We start from the raw sequence: 18,624 nt of genomic DNA, 5'->3' as shown, positions 1-18,624 counted from the left end.
AAGGGGACCCGGCACTGTAGCTTTGTTGGGGGGAGGGGAGTGGGTGCACTCTGAGCATCCCCCCCGCCCCGGAGAGCAGAGAGGTAAAAGTGGGGGATATCAGCAGTTAAAACTATGGACTGGGCTAACTCTTCACCGAGTAACACAGATGGGTCTGGAGCTTTTTGATTCTGTGGAATTATCCCCTTCACAGGAGTGGGGCTGCTTTGTGTTCACACAAGGTGTGGATTTCATTACGGCAGTTACTTCGCCTCAAGGGTGGAGGGTCGAGGTAATTTTCCCCAAATGGGCTGAAAGGGGTTGAATGGATTTAAAGTGGCAGAGGTCGCTGGGGGGTGTGGACAGGGCCGGGCGCCAGAGGCATAAGGAAAGCCCCGAGGGGAAACGCCGAGGGAGGGGCCGGAAGCCGCACCAGGCGGACTTCCGGGGACTTCCCATTTCCCACTCCTCTGCAGGCTGAGGGCTTCCACACTGAGGCCGGGAACTGGGGGGGGGGCGGGGGGGCTGGAATTAGACAGCCGGTGATCTAGCTGCCTCCCTCTCCCCCTGAGAACCCTCCAGAAATCCCCTCACTCACTCAAGAACGGGTTGGGAGAGGAAACCAGGCCTCAGGATCTGTTCTAAAAGGGTGGGTGTGGCGTGAGCAGGGCAGAGGCTTCAAGTCCGGGTTCCCCTGCCCCACCCCTATTCCTCTCATTTCCTAAGGCCCCACTTCCCACATATAAGTCCGCACTTATAAGTCAGCTGAGGCCCTGGTTAAAATGCAGGTTCTCCTTCAGCGGGCCTGGGTTAGGGCCGGAGACTGCATTTGTGACAAGCTCCCTAGCGACGCTGCTACTGCTGCTGGTCCTCAGACGGTACTTTGCACAGAGGTGCGGTGCTTTAAGGAGCCCCGCCAGGGTCCCCCAGCCTCCCCACCTGGTGCCCCAACCTGATCTCCTGGGACTGTCCCAGAATTCAGATTAAAAACATGGACAGGGGGTGTAGACCTTAAAGAGACAGGACTTTTCCCCCCAAATTGAGCCAGCATTTGTTCTCCTAAGTCCACATCCTGGTGAGCTGGTTTCTCCTTCAGGAGATGGGAAGGACTCGCCAGAGGGGATCTGCCAGGCAGGAAACTGAGGCCCAGAGAGGGGACCAACGTGCACAGGGCTGCACAGCCTGCCTTTACCCTGGGAGGAGGCTGGGAGCAATCTCGGCCTGAGCCTTCTGCACAATCCCCTCATGCCAGGCTTCCAGTTATGTGGGGGCGTGGAACGGGGGTCTGGCAAGCCCTGGGGAGAGGGCCAAGAGCAGGGCTGCTGGGCCACACAGCTGCTGGCTGTGGGAGGTGGGTGGCTTGGGCTGCTCTCCCTAGGACGATGTCAACTCTCCAGCCCCTTGCTGGCTGTCCCGGCCAGCCTGGGAGGGGTCAGCTGGGGATAAGCAGCAAGTAAATATAGACTCAGGGAAGGAAGCCAGGCAGCCCAGCCCTGTGCTGACCTCTTGCTGGAAGGCTGGGGAGGGTGGGGAGGGGATATATCCCAGCATCCTCCTCTCTGGGTGTGGGTGACACCTGACCCAGCAGCCACCTATTGTTGCTGGGGGTGGGTGGGGGGCAAGATGCACAAACTCCAAAGGGAACTGGGTTTGGGGGCAAATGGAAAGCTGGTCAGGTGTTGGTGGTATTCCTGTGTGGCCTAGGGTAAGTCAGGTTCCCTCTCTGAGCCTCTTAAAGCTATTACCCAACTTGATGATCCAGAGTAAGGGGCTGACCAGTCCAAAGGGATGTGGGGATCCACAGGTAACGAGGGGCAGGTCCGGGGGTTCCTTACAGCATCTTTGTCCCCCTCCACAGGTCTTGCTTATCTGGGGAGAGGAAAGATGCCTAGAGTGTAGATGTCTCTACTTGCTCTCCCACCCACTCACTGGGTGCTGGCCCCTCTACCCTGAGGCCTCAGGCCATCAGCTCTGCCCCTGCCTCAGCCTTGGGGCCACCCTAGCCTGGCTCTCCTTGCTCTCCAAGGCTACAGCCCTGCACCGGTTCCCACCACACACCCCATGTCCAGCCAAGACCCCCTGGATCCCTGACTCTGGGAAGAGGAAGTCTGGCAAGGCAGCCACTCAACCACAGACACATTTATTGGCAAACATATTCCTAAGCCTCGAGGGAAAGGGAGCTAGCAGAGTGGGTGACTTCTTCCCTGCTTTTCTTAGCAGTGTTCTAGGAGCAAAGACAGAGAGGGAAAGGACACCCCAATCAAAATAACATCAGCAGATAACTTTTATTGAACTCCTCTGAGGCCACACGGCTCTGTTAAGCAAGCAGTTTACATGCATGTCTATCTCATTTCATCCTTACAACAACCCTACAAGGTAGGTACAATTATCGTCCCCATTTTACAGATGAGGAAACTGAGGCAGAGATCACGGAGGTGGTGGGAGGTGGATGTCCGCTTTTCAGGGGCAGTCGAGAGCCCACAACCTCTTTCTTTTTTATGACGTCCTGCTCCTCAGGTTCTCCCATCTCTCACCACTTCCAGTTCTTTCAAGTCTTTTTTATATTTTTCTTTTGTTAAAAAAAATAGATTTTGTCCGTGTTCTGGAGAGCCCAGTCTTCTACTTCAATTGGTTAAATCTCGGTTTTCCCCAAGATTCCGTTTGGGTGGGGTTGGGGACAGTGGGTCTGTAATTATGGGGGGAAGGGTGTGTGCATGTATGAAGCCAAAGTACAATGAAAATCCTTAGAAAATACACAATTAATAAATTACAAATCTCTCCACTCCCCCTCCCATCTTCCCTTCCCTTCCCTACCTTCCTGTCCCTCCCCCCACCCCCATCCAAATCTAAAGCAGACTGTGGCCTCCTTTGCACCCTCCTTTCTCCCAGGGCGGGATCTTGTTTCAGTCACCCCTGTAAATGGCCCTGCTTAAATGTTTATGGAATGAATGAATGAATGAATGAATTCAGGGTCCTTTGCAGAGCTTGAGGGAGGGAGCAGGAACCCAGGAGTCCTATGTCCCAGCCCTGGTTGTGCTCGCTAGTTCTCTCTAGGACACCACTCCCTGCTGCGGGAGAAGAAAGTCACAGGCTAGGGGCTGGGAGCAGTCAGCAGGGGCACCTTTTGAGCATGGGAAGGTGGGTGGATGAAGTGGAGGACCGAGTTCTGGTCCAGGAGTCAGGCGACGTGGTCCAGGTCCTGGCTGGAAGGCTCAGGAGCTGTGTGAACGTGTGCAGGCTCGAAAAGCCATGATGATTAGAGTATAATACTCCTTTCCCATACATCTTTGGTCCCTAGAAGCCATCCTGTAACGTGGGTATTATTAGCAACATACCCATTTTACAGGAGAGGAAGCAGAGGCTGGAGAGGTCAAAGGACTTGCCCGAGATCACACACAAGCAAGAACTTGCCTCTGGCTGTGCCACGAGGAGGAGAGCTCAGAGGTAAGCCTTCCAGCATAGGGTGCACACACGTGGGTGGCAGCAGGAGGGACAGACAGGGGAGCGAGTCCCCTGTTGTAGGCCCCCTAGGCATCTCCAGCCAGAAAAGCCAGTCAGTTGTGGCAGGTTTCCCAGACACTCCTGACCCCACCCCCCCTTCACCCACATGGCTCCGCCCAGGGGCCTCAGCTGCTCCCCCAGGAGAGGGGCTGGGACTCCAGGGGGTGTCTGTGGACTTCTGCTTCTCCTGGGAAGATGGGGGAATGGAATGACGAGAGCGGCCGGGGTTTCGACCCACCCCTCACACAGGCATGGGCACTTCGTACTCATCCCGGCCTTCTTCCTGGTCAAAGGTCAACTGGGAATCGTCCTCTGCATCCAGCTAGAGGTGGGGCAGCAAGGAAACAGGGTGAGAGGCCACAAGGCCAGACAAGCCCTCCCTGGTGCTTAGAGGTGCCGCTGGGCTTAGGGGAGGGCCTGGCTGCCTTTGAGCTTTGGACAAGTCCCATCCTGTCCCCGTAGCCTCTGGTGCGCACAGGGGTGGGTCTAGATGAGCAGTTTACAGAGAGTGAGGAGCCCCTGGGGATCTGGTGCCTCGGCAGGGGAGGGCCTGCAGAGGCGGGGCAGCGTCCCCCTGCACCAGGGCGCCCGCAGTCAGCTGCATCCCGCCGTGGAAGAGCTCGACTGCAGGCGCCACCCCGCCCCAAACAAGCTGAAAGCCACAGAACTAGCCACTCAGTGGTAGAGACAGCTCCCCACCTGCGTGCCTCCTTACCCTCCCAACACCCCGTCCTTATTTACGCCCCTGTTCGGATGAGGGAAACGGAGACGTGGAGAAACGAGGGCTCTTGCCCCTAGGGGCAGGGGCAGGATTTGGATCTCCACCCTAGGCTCGCCTGACCTCAACCCTGAAGCTCTCCTGCTTCCCAAGTTCCACGCCGCCTGCACCCCCCAGCCCCGTGCGCTCAGCCCCTCTGATGCCCCCTCCCTGCCCTGGCTCCAGCAGTCCTGCCGCCCACGCTCTGCCCTCCCCAGGCCCTGGGAGGGGGTGGGGGCGGGCCAGCGCCACTCACACACTGGAGCTCCAGGCTCTGGAAGATGAGCGGCAGCAGGAAGCGCCGCAGCGGCACGGTGAGGATGAGGATGAAGGGCAGAGTCAGTGAGGCCTTGGTGATCTTCACCGCCCATAGCACTGCCAGGCAGATGAGCTGGATCCCCGTGAACAGGTGCATGCGCCAGGTCCTCACCTGTGGGCGGAGGCCTGGGTCAGCGCCTGCCCTGCCCCTGCACTCCCATCCCCGCCCCGGGCCTAGCGCCGGGAGGGCCCTGTACCCGCTTGACGTAGGGCACATCTGGGTGGTACTTGGGTGGCTTGAACAGGAGTAAGATGCGGTCAAAGAGCTGGATGCCGCTGAGAGAGGTGACCCCCATATAGAGGAAGATGCCAAACAGCACGGCTGTGGGGATGCGGGCCAGGATGGGCTCCATGAGGATGGACAGGCCTGCAGGGAGAACCAAGCACCCTCAGCCAGGTCAGTGGGGGACCAGCGTCAGCAGAGACCCGGGGCTGGGGTACGAATCCGCAGGTGTCATACAGAGCCCCTACTGTGAGCCCTCCTAATCCTCAAACAACCCCAGGCAGCTGCTGTTACCCCCACTTTACAGATGAAGAAACTGAGGCTCAGAGAAGTGAAGCAGCCTGCCTAAGGCCACACAGCTAGTAAGTGGCAGAGCTGGGAGTCAAATTCCTGCCTGCATGACTTCAAAGCCAACTCCTTTAACCTTGTGTGTGTGAGGGGGGAGGGGGGTGTCACACCTTTCCCACCACCCCATCTCCAGCCCAGAATGCCCAGAATGCCTCCCTAGTTTTCACCTATCCAAATCTTAACCACTCCCAAGCCCACCCCCCCAAATAACAGCAACTTCATAATTTCCATGATGTCTCCATCAGCAACTGGGCACCACCCACACTGAGCTCCAGCTGCTCCAGAACTCAGACCTACCCCAGGGACCCGTCTATCTTCCATCTCCCCACCCCCCACGATGCCTGGAGCATCGGCCTTTTCTTCAATCATAGAACAGTTTTGCTGGAAGAGACTACAGTTGCATCTAACGGGGAAAGTGAGGCCCAGAGACAAGGAGATGACACCAAGTTAGCAGCAGGGCACTGCTGGAACCCAGAGTTCAGTAAGCGTCTATTAGATGGCTCTGAGGGCGCCTCAGTAATGAAGGTCGTCCTTCCTTCTCTGCTCTGATGCCCATCCCAGTGCCCTGGGCATTTCCTCTAGGCTTCCCTCTAGCCAGGAGTGCCAGTGAATAACGGATGTTGGAAAGACACAGCCGAGATATGTGGGGGCAGGGAGGCCTGCTTGAAGGGTGGGCAGGGCTGAAAGCTTGGGTGGGAGACAAGGTGAGGGGCAGGAAGGAGCTGAGCCCAGGGTGAGAGCGTGGCCCTGGCCCCCACTCACCCACGAGCACGGAGACCAGGAGCCCACTGATCCGCTGTTCCTTGACCTCCTGAATCTGGGCCGCAGCCCCAGGCGTGCTGGCCTTGCCCATGACAGTGAGGGCATTGGCGTGGGTGACAGAACGCACAGTGGTAGCACTGAGCCAGGGCATCCCAAAGAGGGCAGCCAGCCCCCCCATACCCACAACCAGCAGCAGGTCCAAGTGGAAACCAGAGCCCTTGACCATCTTGCGCTCTGGTTTGCTGACAATCAACCTGGGGGTGTAGGGGTGGGGGTCAGGGGTGAGCAGACGTCTTCCCCACTCCCACTCCCATCTCATTTACCCCTCCCAGCCTTCCCCATACTGGGGTCCCTCTGCACTTCAGTTTGTCCTTCTCTGCCCATCTCCCTTTGAGCTTCCTGCTCTCTCTCTCTCCCTCCCCATCTTTAGAATCACAGACACTAAGAGCAGAAATGTATTTAGGCACCACTTAGAACGTCTACAGGAAGATTTACTAGGAAGGTAACAAAGCGTCAACTTCAGAAACCCTGGCTTGCACAGGCCTCTTCCAAGAGCCTGCGCCTAAAGCTTGTAGTTCTCATTTTGTATTCTTTTTCTTTAAAAGGGCCCCTCAAATTATAAAGCTTCAGGTCTCACAAAACCTGGACGTGCCCCCTGATCATTCATCATTCCAGAGGGTCACACACCCAGCTGAGACTCACACTCAGTCGTCCGTCTCTTCCGTGCCTCGAACTCTGCCCCCTTTTCTGCCTCTGACCCTCCTGGCTCCAACCCTGGCTCTTACGTGGTGATCTGGGACTCCAGGAAGATGAGGATGAAGACCAGCAGAGCAGGCAGGGCGGAAGCGAACATCATCCAGATGGGGAAATCCTTGTACAAGCCTAGCGGGTGGATGACCCAGCCTCGGGCCGAGGAGTTTGTCACCGTGAAGCCTTTGGGCACACTGAGTTTCTGTGGGAGGGGGCAGCTGGTGAGAAGACAGTCCCACTGCCCAAGACTGCAGGGGCAAGAGGATGGAGACAAGTGGGTGGTGGGGAGCCAGGGTTCTGGGGGGCCAAGGAATCGTGCTGGGAGCACTTGGGAACTTAGGCACGTTAAGTGCCTAGTCACTGCACTAAGCCCTTTACATCTTGTCCCCAATTTTATAGATGAGGAAACAAGGTCAGAGAGGTTATGTAGTGTGCCCCACATCACACAGCTACTAGGTAGCCAAAGTGAGATTTATATCCAGATCTGCCGGCTCCAGAGTAGATGCTTTCCTACTGCCCTGGGTTAAGGGTACAGGGGGATCCTGATCAAGCCCCTTGCTTTGGCCAGAGGGGTCCTGAGAGGCTTTGGGAAGGACATGGGGTTCCCAGACGAGGCAGGAATGGGGTTAAGGGTAATTCTGGATTGCTTCAGGTTGGGGGAAGTTATTCTGAGGAGGGGGCATCCTGAGGGAGTGGACGAGGACCAGGGAGAGGGGTCTGGGGGTTGAGGGCTGGGGAGAGGGGTCACCTGGACGTAGGTATCCTTGATGAAGGTATTCACCAGCACCATGATCAGGATGGAGATGGGGACCCCGAAGTCCCCGATGACCCGGCGCAACTGGTGGCAGGTGCAAGGACCAGTGGTCAGTGCCCAGTGGCTCCCACCTCCCGCCTACCCTCCCTCCGGCCTCACCTTCACCCAGGGGTCCCAGCCCTTCCAAGAAATCCACCAAGACCTAATGCCCTATCCTGCATCTCAACTGTACCTCCTGCTTTTCTTCTTCTGGCTCAACCCCATCCCTGGCCCCCTTCTCCACTCCCTTCCCAAGACCTGTTCCCGGTTTCCCACCGGGTTCTCAGCCTGGTCTGGGCTTGCCTTTGGTGAGACGAGGCCACAGAAGCTTGGATTTGGGAGGGTTCAAGACACAGGAGTGCAGCTGGGAATGGGAATCTGGGGAGGGGCTTTAGACGGAGATAAGGCATGGGAGGCAAGGGCAGGAGGGGAGGGGATGCTGACCTTGCCTGGGAAGTAGGAGCTGTTCTTGAACTTGCGCAGCATTATGGCGAAAAAGAAGGTGCCGGCCATGAGCACGAGGGAGAGGAGGGCTGTGTTGGGCAGTGGGGGTTGGGGTTTCAGCATGTTGGAATCATACTTCTCCTGCAGCGGGTGGGTCTGGAAGATCTGCAGCAGAAAACCAAGGTACCCTGTTCCCTCCCAGCTTTGGCTTGGGCAGAGAAGTATGAGCAAAATATACTCATATACCATCCCCCACTGATCCACCCGTCCATCCATCCGAACACCCCACTTCCTTAGCTGTTATGGTAACAGAATAGCTGTGGGATTCCATGGCTTGTTTTTCAGGATGAAGATCAGGCTAGGCTTGAGTGGAGTGGGCCGTGGAGGCAATAAGTATATACGTGTGCACAGGTGTGTGCAATGAGTGTATGTGTATATAATGAATATATATATGTGAATAGTGAGTGTGTATGTGCACAATTGAGTTTATGTGTGCACAATTGAAGGTATGTGTCTGTGCATGTGCACCAAGTATGTGGGGCTCATGAGAAGGTTGGAGGGCAGAAAACAAGTGCTGAGGAGGTTTCTAGAAGGAGCTTAAGAAATCTAGAAGAGAGAGACCCATGAAGCAACAGAATCAGACATACAGTGTGCACCCTTCTTCCATCTGAGGCAGGCAAAGCTCAAGGTGACAGAGCTGGGGAGGCAGGGTGCTCATTGGTGTGCCCTGCAGTTCTTGATGGCAAGTGCAAAAGAGCAAGCAGGGGGACTTCAGAGTCTCCAGAACCCCCACTCCCCTCTCCCTGAAGGCAGCTCCCATGCTCAGTCTCACACACAAAATCATGCACACCGTCACACTTGCTATTCGTTACACGGTGGTCATAAACATGGACATGGACACCCAGGGGTGCCCCCTCCTGTGCAGCTGATCTGCGCATCATGGCAAGGACGCAGGGTCCCAGGCAGGAGGTGTCAACACATGCGTGGTCACAGTCATGCTGTCACAGTCACGTGTGCAGATAGGTATGGGGACATGGAGACACATATGTCTCCGCAGCCACCTATAGTCGCACAGTGATACACACAGGTGAGAACACGGCCGCACAAATGCCGGACATGCCCACGTGCAGCGGCACTCAGTCACGTGCTGTGTCGCACAGGCGCGCGCACCACGTGTATTAACATCCCCGCGGCGGCCCACCTTGATCAACTTGTCGAAGGTCTCATAGATGAAGATGAGGGAGATGAGGAAGGAGAAGATTTCCTGGGTGTAGCGGGAGATGAAGCGGACCAGGAAGCTGCCCTCAAAGGCCACCACCAGCACCACCATCAGAATGAGCCAGAAGCCAACCCACACGCGGCCCACGAGGTACTCCAGGTCGTTGGTGGAGCAGAACTGTGAGGCCGCGAGAGGGAGTGGGGGTCAGGGCCAGTGCCCGGGTTGGGGTGGGGGCAGGGGGCAGGACCGGGGCCGGGGGCCTAGTGGGACCAGGGGGGCACTACCGAGAAGAAGGCCTCCTCGAACACGAGCAGGGGTCCTGAGAAGCCCACCACCAGCAGGGGCTGCGCTCCCAGCAGGGCGAAGAGCAGACCCTGCGCAGCGGTGGAGATGAGCAGCTCTGACACCCCCATCTGGTTCCTGGTCTTTTCTCCTGCGGACAGAGGTCACAGTGGAGTCAAGGTCAGGAGATCACATCCAGGGGCCATTAGAGTGAGTCATGGGCAGGCTCAGGCTGGGGTCCAGAGGATCAGATTGGGTCAGAAGTCAGGGTGGGGCAGAGGCCAGAGGCTCGGAGAGGCGGGTTAGGGGTTCGGGTAGAGGCACTGACCCAGGAGGCCGCCGAAGGTGATGGCGGGTGACAGGGCGGCGAAGTAGATGAAGATGACAGCAGCCAGCACCTGGGGGCTGAGCGCGTCCGTAATGTCACTCAGGTAGAGGGGGTAGCGGCGCCGGATGTCACGCACCATGCCCCCGAAGAGCCGGCCTGTCCGCTGCAGAGGGTCGTCTGGGCCCCCAGGAGCCCCGGAGCCCCCATTCAGGTCTGTGGTGGAGGACAGGATGGGGGTTGGAGGTATCAGAGGAGGTGTTGGGACAAGGGAACTAGCTGGCTGGAGGGGGGAGGAAATTGGGGTGGCCAAGAAGGCATGAGGACAGGGAGAGGCGTTAGAAGGGTCTTTGCTGGGAAGAAAGGGTTTTTCAGGAGAGGCGGGGGCTCACAAGGCTGTGCTGGGGGGTATTTCGAGGGCCTTTGGAGGCTCAGAAAGCCTTGGGCTGGGCAGGGGCAGGTACCTAGGCCCTTGTAGGAGCTGGGGTCTGGCTTGGCAGGGCTGGGCAGATAGCGCCTCCGCAGCAGCTCCTTCTGCACAGGCACCAGGCTGAGCAGGGCCTGCTCCGAGGGGGCGTCCGTGGGGGATAGCACCAGGCTGCAGTCCAGGAAGCCCTCCAGGGAGTGCACCAGCTCCCCCCGGCTCTGGGCCAGGTATGCGTCTGTGCGGAACACCTGCGGGCAGGGATGGGGGTCAGGGCTGTCCCGGCCTGCTGAGCAGAAGGAGCCAGGGGTCCACAGCCAGGGCTTCCAGGGACCACAACAGACTCACCAGCTCCTCCTTGTTAGGAGCGGCTTTTCCTGTGCCTTCCACTCTCCCCCCACACAAAGACAGGGCTTTGGGGAGAAAAAATAGGGCCCCAGCCGGGGAAAGCAAACCGGGTGGGTTAGAACAAACCTGATGGAACCAGGCCAGATGTGGCCCCACCAAGCCAGATCTAACCAGATGGAACCAGGTGAGAATGGTGGGATTAGACCAGGTCAAGCCAGAGTAAACCAGACCAAAGCCGACCAGTGGGACTAGACCTAACTGCGCAGAGATGGGCCTGCCCTGGCCAGATGGGTCAGAGCCTGCGGGACTGGATTGAATGGGTCAAACCAGTGAACCTAAAAGTAGTCCTCCCGGAGCCAAGCCAGGCTTCCCAGCAATCCCAGCCCTCCCTCCTCCTCACCCTCTCTGACATGAGGGTGGCAGCGGCCCGGCCGAGCTGGGGGTAGTCGATGAAGGGGGCCTCGGGTCCCAGCAGCACGAAGAGGAAGCGCACAGGTACAGGCGGCTCCACGGCCTCCAGCTCCGCGGCCTCCTGCAGGCGCACGAAGCCCAGCACAGGTCGCTCCAGGAAGGCGGCACGGCCTGCAGGAGGAATGAGGGGGTCAGGCCAGGCTGGGGGTGGTGTGTACTTGAGGAAAGGGCCGCTGGGCCAGGACCCCAGGTTAGTGTGGGGGGCGTGGGGTGAGGGGTGGAGGCTGAGCCGCTTACCCACTAGCACCAGGGCAGCCTCTGAATCTGGGGGGATCTTTTCCAGAATTCCAGATGACAATCGCCCTTCTGTGTCCTCTTCTTTCTGATGGAAGGAGAATGGTGAGGGCAGGCAGGCCTCAGGTCACCATGTGCCCAGGAGATCTGAGCATCCAGACCCTTCCTCAAGGCCCTGCCCCCTTCTCACTTCTAATCACTTTCTGGATGGGGCTTTTCAGCTCACCTTACACACACCTGGCACAGCCTCACCTTTTCACAGAAGAGCTGTGTTTCCAGCGAGGGGCGCTGGGGGAGCAGAGGCTGTGAGGGATCCCCAGAGCGCGTTAGGACTGTGGGCTTCACACCTCCCAGGGCCTCCAGGTCTCTAGCATGGCTGCAGGACACATAGGGAACATGGGGTAAGTGAGCCGACCAGGCTGGGCTATCAGCAAAACAGAGGCTAGGATGGCAGGAGGGATCAGGTGTAGACACCAAGTGGGACTTCCCAGTGATCAGACCGGACAGACCCTGGGGCAGGAGAATCAGAGCCTTTTCTGAAATGACACTGTGGATAGGAGTGGGTGACCTCTCTCCAAAATGACTAAGGGGACCCAGAAAACTGGACAGATGACAGGGCTTAAGGGGCTGCCTTCCTGGGAGCAGGGGCCTGGGAAGGTTTTGGCTCCCAGACTCCTGCCGCCAACTCCGAGCATGGAGACATGATGACCCCTTGAGAATTGTCAGAGGTAGGAGCAATGGTGAATAAAGAGTGGGCCCACCCTGGTGGGGCGGGGTGGAACCCAGGGAGACCTTGGGCCAGGTGAGCAGGGGCACCTGTGTTTGAGCAGCAGGACCCGAAGCAGCTCCTCTCGGTCCTGAGGCCGGATCTGGTCCTCGTAGATAAACCTGTCCAGCAGCTGGTTGGCAACCCCAGCCAGGGAGGTCTCTGGCAGGTCCAGGAGGACGGTGCCTGCAGGTGGTGGAGGGTGTCCTAAGCAGCTGGCCCATGGCCCTCCTCCACCCCCAGGCCTCATGGGCAGCCGCCGCAGAGGGGCCCACTGGGCTCACCCTTGGTGAAGGCTTTCTGAAGCTCCAGAAGGCTCCAGAAGGTGAGATAAGGTAGATGTGGGCGACCCCAGGTCCCATCCTCCCCCAGGTTCTCTTCCAGCCGCACCCAGTGTGCTGCCTCCATCCATTGCAGCTCCTGGTTCTTCTCGTCCATCACCAGTTCCTGCAGCTCCACGTAGACCTGCGGCCCCACCGCCCTGAGTCAGTCCATCAGGCGCAGGGCAGGGCCATGGGGAGACTGGAACCCCAGGACACAGTGGACACCCATACCCTGAACTCAGCAGGCTCCCGAGGGGTGCTTATGGGTGCTCGAGGGCCCTGGAAGGTTCAGGGGCAGACCCTGAGCTCTGAGGGGCGATCGGGATGGTCAGATGCTGCAACCAGGAGTCCCGGCTGAGGTGGGAAGCATGGCAAGATGCCCAAGTTCCCCTGTGGGTGGCAGCTCAAGCCTCTGGCTCTATTCCCCAACTTTCTGAGCAGACCCCTCAGCCCATCCCAGAAAGAATTTGGAGAACCTCTGGACTTAAAGGCATTCTGGGGTGGTCACTCAGAGGGAACAGAGAGGGAAGGTGGGTCTTGGTGGCTCAGGGAACTCTGGGGTCATTGGGTCAGTCTCCTGCTTCCAAGATTGTTGGGTGACGTGAGGTTCAACATGTCTTAGGGTCTCCTTGGGGCCAGGTGGCCACTCCCAGGAGCCTAGCTGAGGGGCAGCCCAATCCCCTCACCGGCTTGACAGGCGGGTTGGGGGGCCTGGGCAGAGGACAGCACACGTTTGAATTCTGTGCTTCCCCAGTGAGCACCGGACATCTGGCCAGGGCCACAGGGCCTGGGGACTCAGACTGGTCAGTTTATCTCGGCCAGGTTTCCCCGCTCCATGTCCCTTCTGTTTTTCTGCCTGTCTGTGGGATCTTGCCTGCCCCTGACCCCTCCCTTGCCCTGGTGGAATGATGGGTCCCAAAAGCAGCTTGGGCAAGGGAGTGGGGGGCCATGGGGGGCCTCACCTCGTGGCTGCTGGCGTGCGATGTGGTTTGGTAGTCTGTGGCTGTTGACTCTGGGAGGAAAGCTGAAAACCCGGGGGCCGGTTAGTGTTGCCCCCCGATGATTCCATGAGCCTGAGGGGCTCTTGAAATCCCCCTGCAGCACCCACCATGCGTCTCAGAGACCAGGCCTGGCAGGATGCCCAGCTGTCTCCCATGGCCGCTGGCTGACACTGGCACCCCCAGTCCACCCCGCCCCTCAGGGTTGCGGCTCCCCAGGTCTGTCCTCCACCCTGCCTGGCTCTGTCACTCCTGGGTGAGCATCCTGGAGATTGCCTGGATGCAGAGGGGAGGGGACATCTCCCAGGTTGTTGGAGAGTCCTAAATGGTCATTTTTAGGACTATCCTAGCGTCTCCTTCCTCTTCTGCCACCCTCCAGGACCAGATTCCCTTCCTTCTTTCCACCTGCCTCAGCACTCCTGCCAGGCCAGCGGCTTCTCACTGCCTCCAGGCTGAGCTCTGGTCATGGGTTCGGAACTTATACTCTCCCCACTCCATCCCTCCCCAGCCCTCATTTCCCAGAGGGGCCTCTTGTCTCCAATGCCAATTGCCAGCACTTAAGTTCTATTGACAGTAAACAGGTCCGTGCCTGGGGCTTCCCACTTAAGACCTTGGACAGGTCAAGGAAGGTGTACCCTTCCTGATGCCTCTCTGTCCTGGGGGTCCCCAAGGCCCCCCCATTTCTCAGGACCTCTAGGTTCCCCAGACAGAACACCTTTCCCAGAACAGGCTCAGTGCCTGGCCTCAAAACTGGCATTGGATGGGCACAGGTGGCCTGTGAACTCATGCCCTCTACCTGACCGGCCTGGCTGGCCTCACACACATCTATGGGGCTCAGAGACGGGTGACTGGTCCTGTCCTCCCACCCCCCAGTCACCTTCTGTGATCATTTCAAACAAACTCTGTTTATCCTTCAATCAGCCAGAACTGTGGAGAGGACTGGCCCTGGGGCTGGGGAAGTGAGGACAAGGGGACAGGACAAACTCCCCAACTGTCTTGGAGCTCAGCATCTCATCCCAGGCAGAGTTGGGGAGGTAGAGCTCACCTGCTGGCTCCTCCACCTGCAACACGGGGATACCTGGGTCTTCATAATCCTCTCCCAGAATCTCTGTTGGTAAGTCTTCATAGTCATCCTGAGGGGAATGGCATCAGGGTGCAGCTGTGAGGGTCTCCTGACCACCGCCATTCCCCCGGAAGGCAGAAGCCCAGGGTTGGGTCCCCAGAGCCCTCAGGTAGGAACCCTGCAGATGCCGAGAGAGACCCACCTGCAAGTCCCCCATGGCGCTGTCCCAAGTGTCCAGTTGTGCGCAGCGATCTGAGCCCCCAGCATAACCCGCCCTGCGGGTCCCTACAGGGGAGGGGCACAGGCTGAGGCACAGGGCCTCTGGGGTCTCCTGTCTCCCCCAGAGAGGGCTGCATTTCAGTGAAGGGGAATCCCAGGGGTTGGGTGATGATAGGGCCACAGGAAGGAAGGGGGTGGGGCCATGGGTGAAGGAGCTGGATTTCTGGTAGGTGCCCAGAGGCTAGGAGGGATGGGACAGTGCAGAGAAGAGGAAGCTAGGTGGCTGGCACCCATCTAAGTGTGCTGTGGAGGGTGGGGGAGAGCTTTCTTCAAAGCTGACTCCTTTTTCCAGCCACTTGGGTTCTTTTCCTGCCCATCCCCAGGACTCAGCCAACTGCAGAGGCATGGCCTGCCTCTCTTCAGGGGCCCAGCTCCCCTGAAGGTCTCCACAGCATACTCTGTTCTCCCATAAATAGCTGCTTTGCACTGGCCATGGGGTGGCAGCATCCTCGGGAGTGTGTGGGGCAAAGTATCTGCAGTGTGGGCTCTCTGCCTTGAGGACATTGAGGGAGGGGAGGGTTTCAAACTGCTGACTTTGGTCCATAAGGCCCTGGATGACGTGACCCAGCTTCTCTCCCCAATCCCATCCTGAGCCCGGCCCCTTCCTCTCTTTCAACCTGTTCTGCTGACATCTTTGTGGCTCCTAGCACTCATCAAGCCCTTTCCTGCCCCAGGGCCTTTGCACATGCGGTTGTTTCATCCTGGAACACACCAAAACACTCACACACACACACACACCCTTCAGCCCTTCTCACATCTCAGCTCAAATGCCACCTCTTCAAAGAGGTCCTCCCTGACCACTCTAACATTTACTAACCCGATCAATTTATTGGTATCTAGATTGACTTGTGTATATAATATCTGATGCTACCCCTAGAAGGGAAGCCATGACAGCAAAGACCCATTTGTCTCAATCACCACAGAATCATCCTAGCAGAATGGTTGGCACATAATGGGTGCTCCATAAAGAATGTAAGAATGGCTCCCCACTGGGACTGGGGAACTGGGGAGCCAAGATGACCAGGATGCAGTCAGGCCACTGAGCCCTGGGCCTCAGCTTCCCCAAGTGTGTGTCTAACAGAGAGGAAGGTGTGCCCACCCTAGGAATGTGAGGACAAGCCCAAGGGGAGGTCAAGAGTCACCTAAGGTGGCTGGGTGTGGAGGAGCCTTCTTTACCCCTACCACCCCTGCAGCACAGGGACCCTGGGTTTGGGGCAGGTCCACAGGCATGTCTATGCTGGGCTTGGCCTCCTGCCGAGCCCTGGAGATGCTGAGAGGAACAAGGTCTGGTCCCTAAGAAGCTCCTAGCCTTGACTGAGGAGACAAACTGGGGGCACGTGGCTCCCAGAGTGGTTCAAGAGACAATGTGTCCCCCAAACAAACACAGGCCACGAGGCTGGGTGTGCTGGGTGCCCTGGATCTGTGTGGCAGGAAGAAGAGTAGGACTGTTTGGTAGGGGGTACCCTTGGCAGAGCGGTCCCTGGAGCTGGGCCTAGAAGCACGGGTGGGATTTGATGGGCTGAGAGGGGGAAGGATAGCCCAGGTATGAGGAATGGCTGGTGCAAAGGTGCAGAGGTGGGACCGTGCAAAGCTTGGCTGGGTGTTTTGTGGGGGAATAGGGCAGGGAGAGTAGACAGAAGGACCTGCACAAAGAACTTTCTCAGGAAAGTTCTTAGAATAGGGAAGGGCATGACTGAGCCCCACCGAACTGAGAGAACAGGGGGATCCCTACCTTGGGTGGAGGGTAGGAGACAAGTGATGACCATGGGAAGGTCCTCAAGCCTGAGGACAGGGTTTGCCCCTGGAGGGTCCTGGCCATGGGCTTTCTCTCTCCTCTTCATACCTCTCCCCTTCTCCCCAAGTTTTCCTCCCTTTCTCTTCCCCCATTTCTATTCTCTTTCTTCTCTGGCCTTGCCCACTCCCCTCCTGGGCTCAGATTCTGGGAAGCCTCAAGGATGTCTAAGCCTCAGGTGCTAAAAGACCTCCCCACACACACCGTGGGGCTGGGACTGTGGCCTGTTCTCCCTTCTGAGAGGTAGGGCAGGCAGTGGGTGGTTTCAGGCCTCTCCAGGCCTCGGCCGCCCATCTGTACAATGGGTGGGCCTCTTGGCCATGGTTCTGAGACATCAGTGAGAGAGAAGAAGGGAGAACGGAGGCTTCCTGGAGCTCAGCCGGGGCCTTGGAGGGCCTACCCCTGACCCACATCGCTGTCCCTGCCCTGCCTGGACAACCCCCGGCCACAGGCTTCGGTTGCCTGGCGTCAATAACAGCTCACTCCCCATCACTGCCCGGCGCCTGGAAGTGTGCCAAACACCTGGGTGGCCAGCCAGCCAGGCAGGGGCAGATAAGGGTGAGTGGAGCATCTGGGCCCCAGGGGGCAGGGGGAGGGGCAACACAGCTGGGAAGAGGCTGGGGGGTGGGCGGTGACCAGATGACTGGGAGGGGCTGCCTGGTGGCAGAGCCCCACCTTGATGTAATCACCCACATGTCACATGGAGAGCTGCTCCGCTTTATCACACATACTCCCCACACCACTCTGTGAAGTATGACATGTCCTTAGCCCCGTTTTACAGATGAGAAGGCTGAGGTTCAGGGAGGTTTACCAATCTGGTTGCCCAGTAGGTAGGTACCAGCGGCAAGATGAAGCCCTAGTCTACCTGACCCCAGGCACTCTCTCCCCGTGTGCTGAGCTGCCTCCCAGGACAGTATACAGTTTTGAGCCCTTAGAGGTGGTTCAGTGTTTGGTGGTTAAGAGCAGGGACTCTATAGGCAGACTGCCTGGATTCATACCCCAGCCCTGCCATTTATTAGTTGTGTGACTTTGGGCAAATGACCCAATCTCTCTGGCCTCAGTTTTCCCATCCATAAAACAGGGATATAATAGTATCTCCCTCATAGAGTAATTGTAAGCATTAAATCCGTTCATCTACATTGGGCATTTAGGACAGTGCCTGGCCTATAGTGCTCTATGTAAATGTCTGCCTTCACTATCAGGTCAGACTTGCTGTCTTCACCCCCATCTCATCCTCCTTCAGTTCCCATGGAATGGGCCTGAGCTCAGGGCTTTGAGAAACTCAGGTGGCAGTGGGCTCCTGCTGTCCCTCCAAACACTCCACCGGACAGGGGACAGTGCCAGAACTCCTGATAGAACCCCGGAAGTGTCCCAAAGGGGAGGCAGTGTCAGTGACATCTTGCCTCCTCAGTTGGAAACCAGGTGGCCTGAGGACCCCCATATATAGAGGAAATGGGGGGCAAGGACTGGGTAACACCTGTGGGATCTGAGGGACTTATAAATACGAGCCAGAGAAGAACCCACTCCTGCAGTGGTGTCAGATTTGCTACCCCCCACCCCAACACACACACACCAGCAGCACACACCTGGCTGCGACATGCCAGCCTCTCTTTCCCAATGCCCGCACGCCACTCTCCCCAGCTGCAGGTGCCAAAGGCCCTGTGCCCTTAGGACCACAGCACACATCAGGACTCCTTATCCACCCCCCTGCACCCCCTTGGAGGTGGAGATGCCCATGTCTACCTGGGCACAGATTCAGGCTGGGCACCTGCTGAGAACCTCAGGGCAGGTGCTGTGGGACCACCCCCACCCCACCCCCAGCCCTACCCACCTGTTCACGAGCCTCGGGATCCCTTGGCGAACTCCTGCAGCGGCCCGTGCCCTCTGCGATCAGCCGAGCTCACGCCAGCTCTAACAGCGCCAGGTCCTTCCCCAGGGGCAGCTCGCAAACCCCTGACTCATGCCCCCGCCTCCTAATCTGCCCGCCCCATGGGCCCCAGGAGCCCCTTCCCACCCCCCGCCCTGCTCCCAATGGGTGCCCAGTAAACAGTGTTATCTCTCCCCCACATCTGGACAGCTGTGAGCCTGGCCCCCATGCCTGGCCCAGCCAGCCCCCAAGCCATCCCGTGGCCCTCCTAGGTTGCTTCTAAGACTTCACTTGTGGTCTGAGGTTTGGTGGGCGGATTCTCGGAGCTCCAGCTTCCCAGCAGGTCTGTGCCACCTCT

General features: G+C 58.2%; 1 protein-coding gene and 2 long non-coding RNA genes across 4 annotated transcripts; 2 read left to right on the top strand and 1 right to left on the bottom strand.

Moving 5' to 3' along the window:
• Window positions 1-548: 548 nt before the first annotated feature.
• On the top strand, window positions 549-2,813 carry LOC143687313 (uncharacterized). Its single transcript, XR_013177491.1, has 3 exons — window positions 549-628; window positions 768-872; window positions 2,197-2,813. It is a non-coding gene; the product is annotated as an uncharacterized LOC143687313 (long non-coding RNA).
• SLC4A1 (solute carrier family 4 member 1 (Diego blood group)) lies at window positions 2,240-18,347 on the bottom strand. 2 transcript variants are annotated; one of them, XM_077164176.1, is made up of 20 exons: window positions 18,231-18,347; window positions 14,531-14,613; window positions 14,311-14,398; window positions 13,230-13,291; window positions 12,229-12,409; window positions 11,995-12,130; window positions 11,431-11,554; window positions 11,182-11,266; window positions 10,874-11,055; window positions 10,166-10,376; window positions 9,705-9,917; window positions 9,379-9,527; window positions 9,077-9,271; window positions 7,876-8,040; window positions 7,387-7,476; window positions 6,674-6,840; window positions 5,889-6,142; window positions 4,753-4,922; window positions 4,494-4,667; window positions 2,240-3,802 (listed from the first exon to the last, which is right to left on the bottom strand). In XM_077164176.1, exons 2-20 carry the CDS (start codon window positions 14,543-14,545, stop codon window positions 3,722-3,724), a joined length of 2,742 nt encoding a protein of 913 aa, XP_077020291.1. In that variant the 5' UTR covers window positions 14,546-14,613; window positions 18,231-18,347; the 3' UTR covers window positions 2,240-3,721. The 2 variants fall into 2 exon arrangements, with proteins under 2 accessions (XP_077020291.1, XP_077020292.1); XM_077164177.1 differs by lacking the exon at window positions 14,531-14,613 and having other exon boundaries at window positions 18,231-18,297.
• On the top strand, window positions 3,288-5,759 carry LOC143687312 (uncharacterized). The gene is made up of 3 exons (XR_013177490.1): window positions 3,288-4,952; window positions 5,086-5,140; window positions 5,498-5,759. It is a non-coding gene; the product is annotated as an uncharacterized LOC143687312 (long non-coding RNA).
• Window positions 18,348-18,624: the final 277 nt, after the last annotated feature.

The sequence above is a fragment of the Tamandua tetradactyla genome, chromosome 6, assembly GCF_023851605.1.
Source record: "Tamandua tetradactyla isolate mTamTet1 chromosome 6, mTamTet1.pri, whole genome shotgun sequence".
In the NCBI taxonomy this organism is placed as follows: domain Eukaryota; kingdom Metazoa; phylum Chordata; class Mammalia; order Pilosa; family Myrmecophagidae; genus Tamandua; species Tamandua tetradactyla.
The sequence above is the reverse complement of the archived record's forward strand: the minus strand, read 5'-3'. Positions and strand labels throughout refer to the sequence as shown.

Excerpts from the sequence above, each read along its gene's own strand:
- SLC4A1 (XM_077164176.1), bottom strand. Across the intron at positions 12,410-13,229 it reads CGCACGCCAGCAGCCACGAG|GTCTACGTGGAGCTGCAGGA; the intron begins GTGAGGCCCCCC and ends GTGGGGCCGCAG. Across the intron at positions 8,041-9,076 it reads CCTTCGACAAGTTGATCAAG|ATCTTCCAGACCCACCCGCT; the intron begins GTGGGCCGCCGC and ends TTTCTGCTGCAG.